General features: G+C 37.5%; 2 protein-coding genes across 2 annotated transcripts; one reads left to right on the forward strand and one right to left on the reverse strand.

Annotated features, from left to right (window-relative positions):
- Window positions 1-254: 254 nt before the first annotated feature.
- On the forward strand, window positions 255-9,517 carry nom1 (nucleolar protein with MIF4G domain 1). Its single transcript, XM_055037808.1, has 11 exons — window positions 255-1,397; window positions 1,526-1,638; window positions 2,507-2,702; window positions 2,959-3,282; window positions 3,431-3,541; window positions 4,037-4,207; window positions 4,926-5,047; window positions 5,192-5,324; window positions 6,698-6,829; window positions 6,915-7,024; window positions 7,391-9,517. The coding sequence occupies exons 1-11, from the start codon at window positions 432-434 to the stop codon at window positions 7,566-7,568; spliced, it is 2,556 nt and encodes an 851-aa protein (XP_054893783.1). The 5' UTR covers window positions 255-431; the 3' UTR covers window positions 7,569-9,517.
- A 52-nt stretch (window positions 9,518-9,569) lies between these two features.
- mnx1 (motor neuron and pancreas homeobox 1) lies at window positions 9,570-16,819 on the reverse strand. Its single transcript, XM_055037809.1, has 3 exons — window positions 16,202-16,819; window positions 15,295-15,455; window positions 9,570-10,725 (listed from the first exon to the last, which is right to left on the reverse strand). The coding sequence occupies exons 1-3, from the start codon at window positions 16,710-16,712 to the stop codon at window positions 10,435-10,437; spliced, it is 963 nt and encodes a 320-aa protein (XP_054893784.1). The 5' UTR covers window positions 16,713-16,819; the 3' UTR covers window positions 9,570-10,434.
- Between the last annotated feature and the right edge of the window lie 1,574 nt (window positions 16,820-18,393).

Raw genomic sequence — 18,393 nt, forward strand, 5'->3', positions numbered from 1 at the left:
ATTCATATATTCATATGCAGTTTACATACATTTGAGTGTGCAGATGTCTGTAAACTTCAAGTCTCAGCTGTCTGACTACATAAAAACCGCAATACTAATTTTGTCTAAAATTAGGTAACATTTATCTCTTGACGTGACTGATTTAATGACCAGTGTCTCCCCTCCCAATATGGCGGACGCTTTTACGTCCGCCATATTTTGCGTTTTACGCATACGGTGCAACCTGGAAGTAAATAGTCACGTGTCATGTCAACAAACCTGCATGCATGGAAACACATGGGCAGTTTCAGGTTTTTATTTGATCAAAAATAGAAAACATGTTACTTAGCTACTTATTTTGACTGCAACTATTCGTGCTTTAAGTTTTCGTGTCGCCGGTCTGAATTAACTTTGCTAAGCTAGCCTTGGTCATTTCCAGACTGTTTGTAGAAATGAAAGGGGGGAAAAGGAAACAGAACATCAAGAAGAAGAAGGGGAATGCGGTCTTACAGAAGTACATGTGTGCGGTGGACGAGTTTGTTAAAAATATTGGTGATCACGAAGAAGCAGACAGGGACCAGAGGCTGCGATCCGTGAAAACCAAAAGCAGAAAGGAGTTACGCAAAGAAAAGAGAAGACTGAAAAAAGCCAAAATGAAAAGTCACTATGAAGGGAAAAAGAGCGTCAGTTTTGCCTCAGATGTTGGGGAAAAGTTGGAAGTCAGATCGGAAAATAAGCACCAGACTCCGAAGAAGAAAACTGATCAAATAAAAAGGGACGTGACAAAAACTCTTTCACACAACCACGCTGAGGTTCCTAAAGAAAAAACGGAGTCATCTGGATCTAAATCCTCCGCCAAGAAGGGAAAGAAAATGAACAAGCTTCAAGAATCCAGAAAAATGGCTCTGCTGGAGGCAAATGAACAAGAGGACAGAGAGATAAAAAAGCTGGAGCGGTGTCTTGGATTAAACAAAAGGAAAAACAAGAAAAGTCTCCCTCAGTCCTTTGTGACAGATGGACTGGACTACATCCTTGGGGTCCTTGACTCCGGCTCATCTGGAGCAGGGATATACGACGATGAGTTTGACGAAGATGAGGGTATGGACACTGCGAGAGAAAACTTTGAAAAGTTGGATCAGGATGACTCCCCTCTGTCAGATGAAGATGAAGAAGCTGAGGAGGACATGGCGAGTGAGGAAAGTGATGAAGCTGAGGAAGAAGAGATGGGGCATGAGGAAGAGGAGGAGATGGGGAGTGAGGAAGATGAAGAGGAGGAGATGGGGAATGAGGAAGATGAAGAGAAGGAGATGGGAAGTGAGGAAGATATGAATGAAAGTGGTGCTGATGCTGCTTCAGGAGCTGAAAGTGAGGAGGAAAATGACGAAGAAGCTTCCCATCCTAACCAAAGAACAGAAATTGTGAGTTTAGATTTTAACTCACATAATTTTGTTGCTTGTTTCATAATTAGTTATTGTGTTATGTTTTTGTCATTTAAAGCACTGTGAACTGCATTTTTGCTGAAATGTGTTGTGTGTTTTTCTTATAGGGCACCCCAATGACTGGCAAGTATGTCCCACCTCAGCTGCGAAATATCGCAGATGACAAACGCAAAGCTGAGCTTGAATCGCTGAAAAGGAAAGTGAAAGGCCTGCTTAATAGGTAACACTCTGCTACAGCAGCGCAAATAATTCAGTCAGTAATACATGGAAAATGTAATTTTGAATATTTAACCTATCAATTTCCTCTCATTTTTAGCACCACATTTTCACTTCAATGCAAAAATGCTCTGTTAAATGTTTCACTTGTCATATCCTTTTAATTTATTTTAATTAATGCCATAAACATACATGACAAATTGAAATGATTTGTCTGAATCTGTAATCCTTCAAATGTCAGGTTAAGAAAATTTCAAGAAGATGTGTTTTTCCCTCTATGGGTGAATTGTAAATTCTTGGGCCATCATTTGAAGGATGCCATTTATTATTTTTTCTGTAAATGTTTTAAGAACAATATCGACTGTTCTCAGTTTCGACTGTATGATATGGTTAGGGATACAGTCCCTAACCATACTATAGCCGATTAAGTTCTGAATCCTTAAACCCTTAAATTCTTATGAAAGAGTAAAAAATATATTTATTCTCCACTGTATATTCATAAATTGGGTTATTATCCAGTTCTAGGAAAGTCAGAATTTCGAAACATTAGTTCATATTTACCATACATTTTATTTATGTAAGATGCAGATAACTTACTCAGCCTTGGATCCCTTAGATAAAAACAAATGATCTCTTAAATATTAACATGTCTTCATTTTTTCTACAGTTATGTTTTATTAATCCAATCATTAACTGCGGTCCTCACCACTCTTCAAATATTCATGAATTTTCTGAATATAACCATTTTCTTCATGATTTACATGACAAAATCCTGATGGCAACAACCTGCACCCTGTCCTCCTCTCAGTTTCCCAAACTAGAATCGTCATTCTCAGGGATGTATTTTATTCTCATCAATGTACCGTTTTCAGGCTGAGCGAGGCCAACATGGCCTCCATCTGTGGTCAGCTGGAGGAGCTGTACATGAGCTGCAGCAGGAAGGACATGAACGACACACTGACGGATGTTCTGCTGGCAGCCTGCGTCACTCCCACCCTGATGCCCGATAGACTACTGATGGAGCACGTGCTGCTTGTCAGCATCCTCCATCATGCTGTGGGGCTGGAGGTGAGGCCCTTCAGTTCTTTGCCTTGAATATTTTAGATTTGAAACGAGCGATAAGAACATTGACGTCATACTGACTGGTGAGTTTAGTTTTTCTTTGTGGTATTGCGTTTAAAATAAAACATGCATCCATCTGTCGATCTTCCCTCCGCCCTTTCCATACATCTGAATGTCCATCTCCAAAAAGGCCTCAATTCTGACTGGAAGGTATTTTTATATCTAACTCCAGGCATTTGCACTGTCTTGTATCCCATCACAGGTCGGAGCCCATTTCCTCGAGACAGTCGTGTGGAGATTTGACGAGGTCTACAAGAACTCCAGTGAGGACAAAGAGTGTGACAACCTCATCGCCATCGTTGCTCACCTCTACAACTTCCAGGTGGTGCATTCTGTCCTCATTTTTGACCTCCTGAAGCTACTGGTGGGAAGTTTCTCAGAGAAGGACATCGAGTTAGTTCTGTTTGTGCTGAGGAACGTCGGCTTTGCCCTGAGGAAGGACGACGCGCTCGCTCTCAAGGAACTCATCTCTGATGCTCAGCGCAAGGCCAGTGACGTTGGAACAAAGTTCAAAGATCAAACCAGGGTATACTGTGCAAAATTATTTACCTTCACACAAAACTCATTTTCATAACATCAGCTTAGCTTAAGTTGATCATTGCATTTTTCTATTTATCCTAGGTTTATGTTATTAACCTAGTTGGCTGCTTAAAGACTCGTTAATTTATCTCCAGGTGCGATTCATGCTGGAAACCATGTTGGCTTTAAAGAACAACGACATGAGGAAGATCCCAGGGTACGATCCGGAGCCTGTGGAGAGACTGAGGAAGCTGCAGAGGACTCTGGTAGGTGGTAATGAGACTGGGATGACGTCGGTAAATCTTCTGCCAGCTTGACAGGGTTGTCTTCAGATTTCATTTTTACCCTTTTTTAAAAATATAAACAAAAGGTTAATATGCATAAACACAGACTGTTGGTATGAGATAGATGGACAGATGAATACCATTTTCAGAGAATGCAATAGAGAACAAAGTTTGGAAATCTAAACATGTTCCTGTATTCTGTTTTTCCATACTTATTTAGATATGTAAAATATTTCTGTCTAATTCCTCAGTTTTCGTAAGTGCAAGAGGATCCATCTTTTTAATCGTATCACCTGCAGTATTTTATGTTACCAACAGGTGGCACCAGAGTCCTACTTTCATGTTTCCTATCATCAGTGTTGATGTTACAATCATCTTGACTTTTTGGACATGATTAAAACTCTTACATGTTGTCTGTTTATTTTCATCCTTTAAGATGACTTTACTGTTGCTTGCTGGTGAATGTTTGATCCCCAGATCCGCAGCAGTGCTGGAGGCAGTGACCTGAAACTGAGGGTGTCTCTGGAGAACATCCTGAAAGCAGAGCAGGTGGGCCGCTGGTGGATCGTTGGCTCGTCATGGAGCGGAGCGCCCATGATCAGCAAGCAGGATGACACAACCTCAAAGCAGAGTGCTGCTGAGGGACAGGTATGTAAATTAATAGAGCAATAAAATATTATGTTAATGACAGGAATAACTTAACTCAAATCCATTCTAATGTTTTCATATGGTTTCCCTGTTCTATTTCTTTTGATTTTCAATAGTAAGTTTAATTGTATCAAATTAGATTTAGGTAAGATTTTAATATGTAATATCTTATTCGGTCGATTTCTAAAGACATATTTATTTCAAAAATAATGTTAAGTCAGAAAGACAAAAGCCTAGAGAATAGTATAGAACAAAAGTACAAAAATAAAGAGAAGTTGTTGGTAAATTCCCAGAAATATATTTCTTATGATTATGATGAGGTTTTGGATTGGAAAATTTCAGAGAAGGAAGTTTCTCTCAATAGTTTTTACTGTACATTCTATTTTAATATTATTGAACATTTTGCTAAATATAAAAAAACAGTAAACCTTCCCACGCAGTCCTGACAACATATAAAAATAACAACCCAACCAGAGGTGGAAATCCTAATTAAATGTGTTCTATAACAGACCTATGCAAACATAACAGTTTACTCATTATAGTACAATATAATGTACTATATGTTGCATTCGGATTTCAGAAAGGTGCCAAACATTGTTAAGCTTGACGTTATGTTACAATACTGTGCTGAAGCCAAACACATAAACAAATCCAAACATGCAATTCTGTTTTTTATTTTTTGTTTTTTTTTACTTTTACTGTTTTCCATCTCCTTCAGTTCAGCCACAAAGTTTTAGAGCTGGCAAGGAAGCAGAGGATGAACACTGAGGTCAGGAGAAACATCTTCTGTGTTCTTATGACCAGCGAGGACTACCTGGATGCTTTCGAGAAGTTGTTGAGGTTTGCTTTGGCTCACATAATTGTCCTTTTATTGGGTTCGATTCTCCAAAAGAATCATAATTGTCTGTTTTCTCACAAGTTTGGCTCACTTCACGCTAGATTTACACTTTTTTTGTGTGTGTGTGTTTTTTTTTCTTGGTGAAGAATGGGTCTGAAGGACAAACAGGAGAGAGAGATCGTCCATGTTCTGATGGACTGCTGCCTGCAGGAGAAAACCTTCAACGCATTTTACGCCGTCCTCGGAGAGAAATTCTGCTCCCAAGATCGACGCTTCCAGGTACTGTAATTTATGTCGGATGCAGTTATGCATTATAAAACAGTTAGAGTCACTATTTTTACAGTTTAAACTGTAATCTGTGTCAGATGAAGTAGTGTACACGTTGAAAAAAAAGGTGGTTAGACATTAATTAACTATAAAGTTAGGGACGTTGCATTAAAATTGTAAAAATAAATAACATTTTCTAATTGAAACGACTTAATTACACCAGTTACTTTGGGGGTACTTTTGAATGTATGAAAAATTATTTATAAATAATTAGTTACACATTTAGATGGCCACCCAGTGTGTGTGTATGATTTGACTGTGGCCTTCGGTTCACCTCGGCAGTGTGGGAGACCCTCACACCTCTCGCTCCTGATTTGAGTGCAAACATTGGAGCTGCGAGATCACCTGCACTACTGCCATGGTAGCCAGCAGCTCATATCAGAGACCAGTGGCCATTGTCCTGATCAAAGAGCTTTAACTAGAGCCACTGGGACTGTTTGCTCTTCACATGTAAGCTGGATGTAGATGCAGTCACTTACTGCTTGCGAGAGTTAACCTTTTGCCTCAAACGATATGCAGATAAACTGAGTGAAGTTGTTCGCAGTTTGGCACGCCAAAAAAGAATTCAGGATGAACTTCCTTATATAAATAAGAAATTAATCTGTTTTTTATGTAACATTTCTGAAGATATTTTATTGAAATAGAAATGAACATTGGAGAAAATGTCAAGGAAAAGCAGAACACATTGTAGAAGTTATTTTTCATTTTCTTGCCATTTTCAAAATGTTGTCTTCATGTTTCCTTTCTTTCTGGACCCAGTTTGATTTTGGCTGTTGAGTATCAGTCTATTTAGTCTTGATAGTCAAATATCTTACTGAAATTTGAAGGTAAATAATGGCAAAAACTCTAAAATGTCCTATGTAACAATTTTATTGTGTAATTTTTTTTGGTGAACTTTTTAAATTCCAACCTGCTTCAGTTTCTTGTGGTTCTGATCACTGTCAGGTGTTGTGAAGTTTGAGTATTTGGTATTTTAATTTATTGAGCTTCACCTCCTTATCTGTACAATTGATGCTTTTTCCATAATGTCCTTAGGGAGTTTAAATCTCTTTTTGGAGTCCAAATGTCTTGCAAGAGGCCCAAAGCAGTTGCAACATTTGTTTATACCTCAAACTGCTTTGTGAATTTCCTAGCAAACCATATTTGTCTGGAAAACTTCAGGGCAGTAATGAAACAGCATCCAGTATGTTGATTTAAGAGATTAAGAAAGTTTAGCTCTTAAGAAGCAAATTGTAAAGTAACAAAGGGATGACTTTATGTGCCGACTGCCCCCCACCACTTTACTGGATTGTTCTTGTACTAAACAAGAACTGCTACTTTCCTAGATGACGTTCCAGTTCTGCCTGTGGGACAAGTTCAAAGAGCTTTCCAACCTTCCCAGCTGTGCATTTACCAATCTAGTCCAGCTGGTGACTCACTTTCTTCGGAAGAAATGCCTCTCACTCTCCATCCTCAAAGTGAGTCATTCATTTTGTGCCACTATGTCCTGTCATAAATCAAGTAAGACATATCTTTTGTGCTCATTTCCCTTTCTTTGTATAGGTGATAGAGTTTGGGGAGTTGGATAAGTCCAAGGTGCGTTTCTTACGTCAGGTCCTGACGAAACTATTGAAAGAAACTGAGCCAGAGGAGATAGCTTGCATATTTGGGAGGTGAGCTTCTTTCTTTTCCAGACTTGTATCAAATAAGCAGTAAACATTTAAGTTGTTACAGGTTTAAAGACACAGAATTAGAGTATGCCACACTTCACAGATTTTCATTCATTTATTTATTTGACTTTATTTCATTTTTCTTACTTTTTAGAAACTATGATATTTTGTGTTGGTGTATCACATAATTTCCAATAAGATGTATTGTATGTTTAGTTTGCAGAATGAAATTTTTTTTTTGCAAATGTTCTTTATGGTGATACAAAAATGTTCCCCCACTTGAAAGGTCATGTAAAATAACTGTTCATTACACTTTGACATTTTTGTAAAATTTTATAATAAATATGTCTTGTTTCTCCATCTCACCAGGGTTTCAGGAATCGCTAAGCTGGCATTGCTGCGAGAGGGCTTGAAGCTTTTCATCAGTCACTTCCTCGTGAAGAACTCCCAGTCTCAGAGATCGGCTGAGGATGCCGCGTTCCTGCGGGAGCGTGCTCAGGTCGCCACCAAGGCTATGGAGACTAAAGACACCAAGCTCAAACTGTAAAACAAACCAAAAGTTTGTGGCATTAAAAGCTTGTTGGCCTCACATAAATCCACAAAGAAAGACCCAAAAACTCTCAATGTTGAAATGCAGGGCTGAGATCCACCTGATCTACGACAACCAACTGAAACATTTTGCATTCTCTGATTTGTGTGTGTAAGAACGAAAATGTTTTGTTTCCATCTGCAACATACACTGTCAGAGTTTATCTTTGTAAATTTGTTTAGCCCTCCCGCAAACTTAGCGGGAGACGCTCTGTAGGAGAGCAGGAGATGTCACTGTCGGTCAGTCTCCATCTCCAATTAAGTTTTAGTGAAAATCTTATTTCAGCATGGCTGCCCTCTTGGAGGTTATTTTTCACAGAAGCTGTAAAAAATAAATTCAAGTTTTTCTTACTAACTTAACATTATATCGAGGGTAAACGGCAGAGATGGAAAGAGTGGATTGATTAAAAACAGAATGTAAAAAGAAAGCAACACATATCTTTGGTTTGTTATAAAGTCAATCAGTTTGACTTTATTGTGTGTATCATTTTCATTCCTAGCAAAAAATGTGTTTTTAACATTTAAAACTCAACTGAACTTTAACGGTCTGCATTGTAGACTTTTTCCACTTTCCTGTGTGTTTTGACCTGAGCACTAAGAGGTTATGGCATTGCTCTTCAGTGTTTACACGCCCTGATAAATTGACTCGGGGACGCTGACTATGGCCTGTCCTGTTCGCCTGCTGACACCAGTATATTTCCCACATGGTTTGCATAGCAGAGTCATTCTGTTACATTTGATACTTGCTTCTATAAATTTGCTCTGTTGATGCCTGTATTATTCTAAAGATGTAGAGCGGGCAGCCTGGGGGTCAGGAACAGGCCGGGTCAACCAGATCAAATGTTTATCAGTTCATGAAATAGGCTGCTGCTGATGGGAGGTCGATCCTTTTCCATTTAAGCCAAACATTCAGTGATGTACACAATGTTAAAAGATAAAGTGTTTACACCCTTTAAATTTTTTTATTGTGATGTGGTTAAAGGACATGAAAACAATTATTTTGAAAGTTCTTCACAAATAACGAGGAATTTATAGTTTTCAGATTTATTTTGGTACCCCTAATTTAAACAAACATACAACAGTTGACTTAAGAATTCACAAAATTAGTAAGTTATGTCTCTTGCAAAGAACTGTCTGTAAGTAACCCTGGACAGACCTTTCCTCCTGTGAAGTGCAGTGGTGGCACCATCATGTAGTGGGGATGCGTGTTTTTCAGCATTGAAGTCAAAGCTGGTCCATGTTAATGAAAAATATAGTTAAATCCTGCAAGAAATCCTACAGAAAACATGAAGCGCAAGCATATTTATATAATTAAAAACTGATTTATCCTTCTTCACAAGCATCATCAATGTTGTGTCAATGAATAAAATGCATCAAAGTTGTTGACAAAATTAAAGTTATGGGGGAATGAAAATAGTAGTGTATGCAGCAATTTTTAGTGCAATTATTTTTTTGAGAAAAACATTGTTTTAGAGAAGCACTGTTAAAAACATCTGTAAGTTCACTACAGCTTGATTTTTACCTGCTGACCCTAAGCTGAACTCTAAGTCAACCTGCTAAAGCAAACAGCTCAACAGATTACTTGTTGAACCTGGTATAAATGGTGCAAAAATCTCTCCAGTGTTGCTGTCAATCTCCATCATTGCTTTGTTGTCACAAGAGTCAAACTCTAGCACTATCATGTAAAGTTAAACCCGTTACTACTTAACAATAGGAACTCCTGTGCCATAAATATTCTTAATATTGCCTGATCAGCGATTCTTATGCCTCTTGTGATGTCATGGACCCAAACTTGCTCTTTCTCTCTTCTGTGCACTTTTATAAAAATGCTTATATTAATGTCAATCTCCATTTCCAGTGACCTCTTACATGAGGACACTGGATATCTTTAAATTGGACACACATATGTTGTTGTTGGGGTTTTTTTTGTTTTTGTTGTTTGTTTTTTGGTTTTGTTTTTGGTTGTTTGTTTTTAATTTCTTACATTTACAAACTTAAGTATTAAACCGATATCACAGATTATAGCTACCGATCTTACCTTAAAATCCCAGTCCACATGAAGCCATCCAGCAGCATCCATGTTTCCCAGCTTTCTAAAGGGTATATTAATACGAGCCTATTGTCGGTGTGGTGTGAAATGTTTCCTCTGTCTGACTGCCTGCTCGCTGTTTGCTCTCACTGCCCGTTTGCACAGATCCGACAGCGTTATTAACAGTGATTCCCATGACCCGAGCTGTCAGAGCAAAGAGAGGGAACACAGGACTCAAACACTCCCTGTAAATCATGAATGAGCCTCTGTGTTTCCGAAAAGAAGCGGGGGTGAAAGAACACGCGGAAACATTACCTGATTTTAATTTTAAGTTAAAAAGAACATTCTATTTTACATTATCTGCAGGAAGATAAAGGTCGAACAATTATTTTTAGCATGCAGTTTTTTTTCCTTTCCTCTGAGCAATTTATTGTATAAATACTTAATAGAAAAATAATTTTTCCGTTTCATTTGTCATATTGCTGTGAATAATTTAGTTTTATGGCCTCTTTTCCCGGAAAAAAAAAACAAAACAAACCGCAGAACTTCGCCACTGACCCACTATAGGCTTCATGCAGTGAGTATGTGGGTGCGCAATGATAGCCTAAATAAAATGCAGGTCTTCTGATTTATTGCTTTTTTTTTAATATCAGCGTCATTTTTGCGAATTTCGTACAGGAAAATTCTTGGATTACATGCAACTGCATCAGTTTTCTTTCTTTCTTCTTTTTCTTTTTTTTTTTTTTTTTTTTTACAATGAAACTTCCCAGAGTCAGTCAGCTGGAGCTCAGCTCAGTTAAGGCTGCGGACTGGCGTCGCTGTTGTGGTTGCGCTCCTCGTCCGAAGAGCAGTCCGACGAGTTGTACAAGAAACTGTCGCCCTCGTCGTCGTCGCTGTCCCTGAAGTCTCTTATTCTGCCGTTTTTTGAGTCCGTCTTGCTGTGGTAATCTGACTGCTCAAGTCCGTCTGATTTCTCCTGGCCGCTCTTGCTGGTGCCTTTCTGCTTCTCGGCCTCCTGCGCGGCCTGCTCTTTGGCCTTTTTGCTCCTCTTCCATTTCATGCGTCTGTTCTGGAACCAGATTTTCACCTGAGGAGAAGAGGAGACGATCATTCATCCGCCAAAAGCGTCAAAAAAAAAAAAAAAAAAAGGTTATTGGACATCGTTGTTGTTTTGATAGTTTCCATTTGCTTCTTATTTCACGTCACGTCTCTTTGCAATAGTGTTTCAGTCATTTTCAACGCTAAGAAAAAAAAATATCTTATTTCTCCACTAAATGAAATTGAGAAGGGGAAAAAAAGCACTCGTCACTATCGTTTCCACATCCACGTAGCGAGATTGTAAGTGAAAAATGTGCGTCTTATAACAATTATAAAAAACGTAATAATCATAGATAAAAGCAGGTCTTATTTTTAATTGTCACTTCTTTGTGTATGTAAAAAAAAGGAATTCCAAAAGGAGCAAACAAAGGTGCGTAAAATCATCTTTCCGCTAAGCAGTTACATTTTTCACACCGAAAGAAAAAAATCCCACCAACATTAAATGGACTTCTTCATAAAAAAATACAAAATTACCTCACATTCAATAATTATGCCATTTTATCTCAAATTTATCCAGCTGAACTGTTCAGTAGCTGCTGTAAAATGATTTTTTTTTTAAAACAAGGTTGTAAAGATAGCTATAGATGCCTAAAATAGTTCAAATGTGATCAGAGTTCGTCATATAAGACTACCAGGAATTACTTTTATAGACTTAAAATATCAACCAAAATGTCAAATCTCTAAGTTATTTTTTTCTATGTTAAAGGCCGGTTAACCGTAATAGCAATGTACCGTTTGCAGGGTAAAGGGTTAATCATTTTATGTGGTTTATGTTAACAAAACTAACTAGATTCTCTCTTTCTTCCAAACTTTATTCTTTAAAAAAATGTAGAATAACCCATCTGGCTGTGTCACTTCTTTTTAACCTTTTCTGCTCTAACAAAACTTAGTAATTGTGCGTAAAATGTGCGTAAAAGTCGCCAATCAAACTAACACGGCCCTTGCTGAGCTTAGTGTCCGGGGCATTGTCACAAAAATGTTCAAAATCTGATTATTATATATTTTTTATTTACTTAATATTGTATTAATCAATAATCAAAATCACAATGAGCTGATTCACCTGCCTCTTTCGGAACTAATATTTAATCTGGAATTTAAGAAGCATCCCATAATGTCAGTAATCTGAGATGCACTATTCTAAACCCAAATAGTATAAAACAATTAAAATGAGACAAATTAACAATGGAAACATATTTTTAAAACTCCAATAGACAACAACTTGACTTATCTGGATTTATGCTATGGCATATTAAAATTTCTTAAATTTCTTTATGGTTATTGGTTTTGGTGTCATTCCAAAGTTAAAAAATGGTCCCCAGTTACCCGTCCTTTTAAAAGCTGTATAGAAGCACCCTGTCTGTCCTGTATCAGACACAGCAATGCTAAGAATGAGCTAATCCTGGGGGCCTTTTTAGAAATGCTGCTGTACCTGACCAAATAGAAACTTGGAGAATTTCTTGTATCTAAGCAAAATCTCATACAATAGACATAGAGAAGACAACCCATCCATCCATCCATCCATCCATCCATCCATCCATCCCATCCATCCATCCATCCATCCATCCATCCATCCATCCATCCATCCATCCATCCATCCATCCATCCATCCATCCATCCATCCATCCATCCATCCATCCATCCAGAAGTTAAAGGTGAAAAAACATTTCTTTAGGCTATATTCTTATCTGCTCTACTTTTAAGTTATGTAAGCCATCAAAATTATTTAACTCTCAATTGAACATTTGACTTTGTAATGTAATGATGCTAAATTCTAACAGCATTAAGGCTTTTTTTTTTTTTCTTTTAGGTTTGGAGTTTTTGAGCACCAAATATTACCTTAATTTGATCAGTGCAATGAGTAGTTATTCTTGTTTTTTGTGTTTCATGTTTATCAAGGGACAGTAAGGCTAATAAGTTACTATAATTTGACAGTATAAAAGTAGTAAAAGGTTAAGTATTGTTAAAATCTCTTTTTTAGATAGGATGTGCTTTTAGCAAAAAATAATTTCTGTATCCTGCTGCCAAAAGTGCTAATGCTAACATCAACCTTGAAGGAATGTTAAACTTTTTAACTTCTTAATGTTTCACGCCATAGCAACAAACAGATGAGCATTTATTGTTTTTGGTGACATATGAGTGAAATTATCTTAGTTTGATTTAGTTTATCTTAAAACAAATATAATTAATTATGTTTGGCAGTCGATGAGTCATCAGTTGAATCTCACATGATGTCTAGTCAAATTTCCATACAGTTTTGTACACCAAAACTGTATGGAAATAGTTTTTCATTAATTACATTAAAACACTTAAACAATGCCAAATGGTAATTTACTTTTTGTGTTTTTGTGGGTTTAAAAATTATGTTATAATAGTCATAGAGTAAAGCCATTATAAACTGGGCTTTTCTTTGTATAGTTGCTGTAAAATGCATAATACCATATAACAATTTGTTGAAAAGGTTCCATTACTTTATAAACCAATTGTAAATGTGGCTGAAAGTTGAAAAGCTGTTGGTATATAGATGTCTACCATAACTGTTGGTTAAAAGGCTTTGATTGATCAAATGGACAAACTTTAATTGTGGAACTGCGCTAAAAGATTTTGAAAGAGCCATATATATTAGTTATTGAAATAATGTACCTAAATTCAAATTGAGTACATTGGTGTGTAAATAAAACGTTCAACAACTGTCACATTTAAACATAAGCTTATGCTTTGGTAACAAACTCGTTTCAAACCTTTCCATTATAAATAAACTACAGGTGTTGATTTAATTAGCTGTAATTGTCATTTGCTAATTTGTTTATTTGAATTGAATTATAATTGAACTGATCAACTAAAATAAAAGTTAACGACTGTCACAAGATTTGTAGTTGACGTAATTTTGCATTGGAGCAAGAATTAAAATTTTTATCCAGCCTTAGTTAGCTTAGCAACAGCGTTACTGCTAAAGACACATTTCCAGTGAAATCCATTTACTTTGAGCAGGTCACTGTAAATGAACAGCGCTTCTTAGTTGAAAGTCTAAGGAGAAGTTTATTTCTGAGAAAGTAGAATTTAAAAGTTTACATCCACTTTATAGCAATAGCGCTAAGCAATAAATATACACTTTATCAATCCCACACTGGGGAAATTCACATCATAACACAATTACAAATGATAAACAAATCACAATGAAAAATAATCTAAGTAATCTAAAAGAAACAAAACACTTTGCACAATGTATAATTTTTTAAAGCTGTAATATTGCACCTATTATAATAATGTATAAGATATAACTTATGAAATATGCTACAATGCCAATGCAATAATAACTGCATAGATGAGAGGTAACAGAGACATTAGTGGTAGCAAGAAGTACAAATTTATCAACAAGTTGTTATGCTATACAGTCTGACCCCAGTTTGTTTGAATGGCCTGCTGTATCTTTCCTTCCTTTAAGTGGGTCTATCAGTTTCTACTGAAGGAGCTGCTTACGGCCCCAGCAATGTCATACAGAGCATTAAAGGAATTGAGAATTTTGCTTTCAGCTTAATGCTGTACAGGCAAGCTGACCTTTGTCACCTTGTCGCAGTCGTTGCCTGTCAGTGGCATGTGCAGGTGCAGTTTTCAGGGAAAAAAGTTTAACACAATGCTACATATTTTAAAATAGATTTTAAAGGTCTGTGGTCATCTTGAACTATTTTTGCAACAATGCCTATGCAAAATTTAAACTTGCCAGCAAGTGGCTTGAACCTGCCCAGAAATAACACAGCTTCCTTGGCAAATCTTCTTAGCTGCAGTTGCCAGGAAAAGTTTTCACATGCAATATGTTCATTGCAAAGTAGCTTTTTATGTCTTAATCGGAAACCAAGTACTTTTCTTGTTTTTTTTTAACAAGGAAAACAAGCATCATTTAGTGAAAGAAACAGTGAGGGTGTTCAAAACGTTGTGTGCTCCAATGACTTCAGCTGTGAACGTGTATATTTGGTGTCTAATGCAATGCATTTGGTAGTAATCAGTCTGAACGTGCAGCTTTTTAAGACAATTCAGACATGAAGACAATTCTGAATTGAGAAATGTGACACAAATACATTTATCCTGGTTCTATGGGTGGTCAGTTGTGGGAATGTGGTTTGTTTCTTTGATTAATGACATAAATAAAAAAAAATATTGTTTGTTGTATCTAAATTCCAGGCTAATTTGAAACCAGGCTAATTTGAAACCAGATAATTAAAACCTAATTTATTTGAGAGACCAAAAATGAATGAAATGGATTTCGTTTGATTTAATTCCACTGAAATTTGGCTAAACTCTGTTGTAAACTGGAATTGAACGAATTTAATTGTTACTATTTGATCAACTGTTTTTAAAAGTGCATGGGTAGAAAGAAAGAGTTCTGCTTTCAGTGTTAAGTTAAGTTTGTGCATTCAATAATTTGAATGCACAAACTTAAGAAAAAAAAAAACAGCTGTTGGCGTGTAACATTTTATTTCCAGGCAGGTCCTCATTTCCCGGTTGTTTGCCTTCATCATGCATCGAGCGGTCGCTAAATAAGATGTGCAGGACTGAGTTGTACCTGAGTTTCGGTGAGCATGAGCGACGTGGCCACCTCGAAGCGCTTCGGTCGCGACAGATACTTGTTCAGTTTGAACTGATGCTCCAGCTCCAGCAGCTGCTGACTGGTGAACGCTGTCCTGGGTCTTCTGCATTTCCCGAGCAGGTTTGACTGCGACTGAGCTGCAAGACAAAACAATGAACAAAGACGCGTTGTTTCCTGTGTAAAAAAATCCTTTTGAATAATTCAATTGGTCTCATTGTTGAAATATACGTTCAGATGTGTATGCTGTTGATATTGAGTCTGGTTCTTGAAATAAGATTCTAAAGGATCGTTCCACATATGAACGCAGATCATCTTTCTGCAACAAATCCGCTAAAGTGAGCAGAAACAAAAAAGCCAGTATCTGCCGAGCAGATCGCATGTCGGCTGTGGCTTTCACACTCCTCTGCCACTTTCCCCACTGTCCATTATCTGTCCATTTTAGTTCCTCTGCAGAAAACCCATGCAGCGCTGCATGACAGCCTCCAGCCTCCGCGTCGCAATCCAAATGTGAGCCTTGATATTTCTAAATGAACTTGTATGATTTAAAAAGACATGGCTGCTGATTTAACGCATCTTATTACGCCACATTTTTTCCTCATCATATTTTAGTAAATAGAATGAAACAAATTCAGCATTTATAATTTCTACTACTTAAATCTGCGTATTTCCAGTAAAAAAAAATATATTTTTATTTGGCACAGCAATATGCACATTCTTCTGAACCTTTTTTTTTTTTGGCATTTTGCTTTAACTTTATTATTGATTTTTTTCCAATGTTTTTTTTTCTTTCTTTTTGTGTTACAGTTTTAAACTTCTCATGTAAATAGAAACTTTTCCCCTAATCTTAATCAGAGAGGAAGGCTGAGAAAATTCTGCAACTCACCATTAAAATCGGACATCTTTGGCAGCATCATCCCAGCTGTGGACACTCGCAGCCAGTGATCCAGCTGGAAGGTGCTGGCTGTCAGTTTAATAGGGTCGCTGGTGTGGTGGTGATGCGAGCCGTGCGGATAGGAGTAGGACAGTGCGGGGTGTTGGCCCGTGAGCGCAGCGGCGGAGTACGTGTACATGGGATGGCCGTAGAGAGCCTGCGCCGGGATCCCCGCGCTGCTCTGCGGGTGTAGTCCCAACATGCCGTGCGCGCTGTTCAGAAACCCCGGTTTGGGAATCAGCCCGCAGGTGGAAATCCTCGGCGGAGACGGCGGCGTCTCGGCGCGCAACGACTCGGCGGCTGCTGTGAGGTCCGGGGCAGCTCCGCTTCCAGAGGACGGGATGGAGGAGGAAGATGCGGAGGAAGAGGACAGGGAAGTCACAAGTGCCAGCGGTGAAGTCTGCGCCTTTGGTGTATCGACTGCCAGAAGCGCGTCGATGCGAAAGTTTTTGGATTTCTCCATCGGGTCGGCTGTCCTGGTTGCCTCTGCGGACGATGAACTGGAGAAGAAACCAACCCTGTTTTCTTCACCTTTCAGAAGTTGATGATGTTCTCCGAAGTGTGAGAGAGGAGCGCTGTTTGACACTTAATCCCGGTCAGATGGAGGCGATTGGTGCAGCGTGAGTCAGGGGGCTGTCCCACCGGAGGCACTCAGCGGACTCAACACCGCCTCCTGCCCTAATGACCGCGCACCAAGATGATGGCAACAATATTTACCCCACGATTGGTTTAATGGCAGCGAAAAATGATGATTTCAAATAAACTCAGTCGTGACTTTTTCCAATCGTGAATTTGTGTGTGTGTGAGTGTGTGTTTTATATAGGCTACAATAAAATATTTATTATTATTATTATTTTAGTTTTACTAGTCCTCAAAATTACCAAATAGCCATTTTATTACGTCAGATAGAACTCAACTTTAAATAAGATCATTTTGGGTAAACAATTAATAATAAATCATGTTGATTTGATGTAATTTTGGTTTAATTTGAAGAGAGATGCCTGGTTCAGAGAACTCCTAATTAAACAGTTAAATAAAACAATGCAATAAGTCAGAAATTCTGCTTTAAACAAAAACTAACGCTTTTCACAACCTACAGTGCTGTTAAATGTTTAACGCAACCTTTTTATATGAATGAAAAAATAAAATAAGAAGTTTTATAATTAAAAAAAAGGATTCATAAAGCATTGACTTCGACTCGGTGTTTAATTTTTAAATGAAATCCTTAAAGGTTGGTGGTGAAGGGTTCAAAAGGCCTTTCAATATTGCAGCTCTTTGCTCATTATTTACTTGTTCTTCATCTTAGTTTTCTCAGGTTAAATTAAGGGCAGCAAGTACTGCCCTTAATTTCGGTTTAGATCAATTATAAATGAGAAAATATTGATCTGATATTTTTAGTTGAGCTCAAATTTGAATAGATTATTGTTAAATTAGACAGTAAAAACGGAAACGCTGGAGGTGAAGTGTGATTTTAAAAAAAAAAAGGTATGGAGCCGGATTGTGTTGTTTTTGTTTGTTTGTTGTTCGGCTGTATTTTTTTTCTACTTTTATTAAAAGCCATTTTATCAGAAGTCTCCCTTTTCCATTAAAATTGATCAAATTAGACTCTTTCTTAGTGACACCTATAAATGTTTATGCTTAAGGTTGTCCCTCCCAACTTCTTTAATCTCTATAATGTGAAGAACGCCAACACATGAGAGGAATGGAAACAATGTGTCTGCACGAGAGGCCAACTGGGAAATTTAAGTAAAAGCCCTCCTTCTGTCACTTCCACAGTCAGAAGCTGGCAGACGTACAGCATGTGCAATAAATCCAAACATTATCAGCAAACTGTTAATTGTGCATTTGTAAATATTATGAACATGTCAGGCAATAAAATTAGAATAAAAATATTTTTGCAAAAATTTCTGATACACAGAAATACACAGAAAAATGACTGTAGACAGATAGATAGATAGATAGATAGATAGATAGATAGATAGATAGATAGATAGATAGATAGATAGATAGATAGATAGATAGATAGATAGATAGATAGATAGATAGATAGATAGATAGATAGATAGATAGATAGATAGATAGATAGATAGATAGTAGATGGATGGATGGATGGATGGTGGATGGATGGATGGATGGATGGATGG

Source organism: Poeciliopsis prolifica, unplaced genomic scaffold (genome assembly GCF_027474105.1).
Source record: "Poeciliopsis prolifica strain line A6 unplaced genomic scaffold, Auburn_PproV2 SCAFFOLD012, whole genome shotgun sequence".
NCBI classification, from domain to species: Eukaryota; Metazoa; Chordata; class Actinopteri; order Cyprinodontiformes; family Poeciliidae; genus Poeciliopsis; species Poeciliopsis prolifica.

What these genes read in the sequence shown, in the direction of transcription:
- mnx1 (XM_055037809.1), bottom strand. Translation starts at nt 16,712, where the DNA reads ATGGAGAAATCCAAAAACTTTCGCATCGACGCGCTTCTGGCAGTCGAT. An exon ending in AAAGATGTCCGATTTTAATG is followed by an intron (nt 15,456 to 16,201) that starts GTGAGTTGCAGA and finishes TTTGTCTTGCAG; the next exon opens with CTCAGTCGCAGTCAAACCTG. An exon ending in TCATGCTCACCGAAACTCAG is followed by an intron (nt 10,726 to 15,294) that starts GTACAACTCAGT and finishes TCTTCTCCTCAG; the next exon opens with GTGAAAATCTGGTTCCAGAA.
- nom1 (XM_055037808.1), top strand. Translation starts at nt 432, where the DNA reads ATGAAAGGGGGGAAAAGGAAACAGAACATCAAGAAGAAGAAGGGGAAT. An exon ending in GGAAGCTGCAGAGGACTCTG is followed by an intron (nt 3,542 to 4,036) that starts GTAGGTGGTAAT and finishes TTTGATCCCCAG; the next exon opens with ATCCGCAGCAGTGCTGGAGG. An exon ending in AGAGTGCTGCTGAGGGACAG is followed by an intron (nt 4,208 to 4,925) that starts GTATGTAAATTA and finishes CATCTCCTTCAG; the next exon opens with TTCAGCCACAAAGTTTTAGA.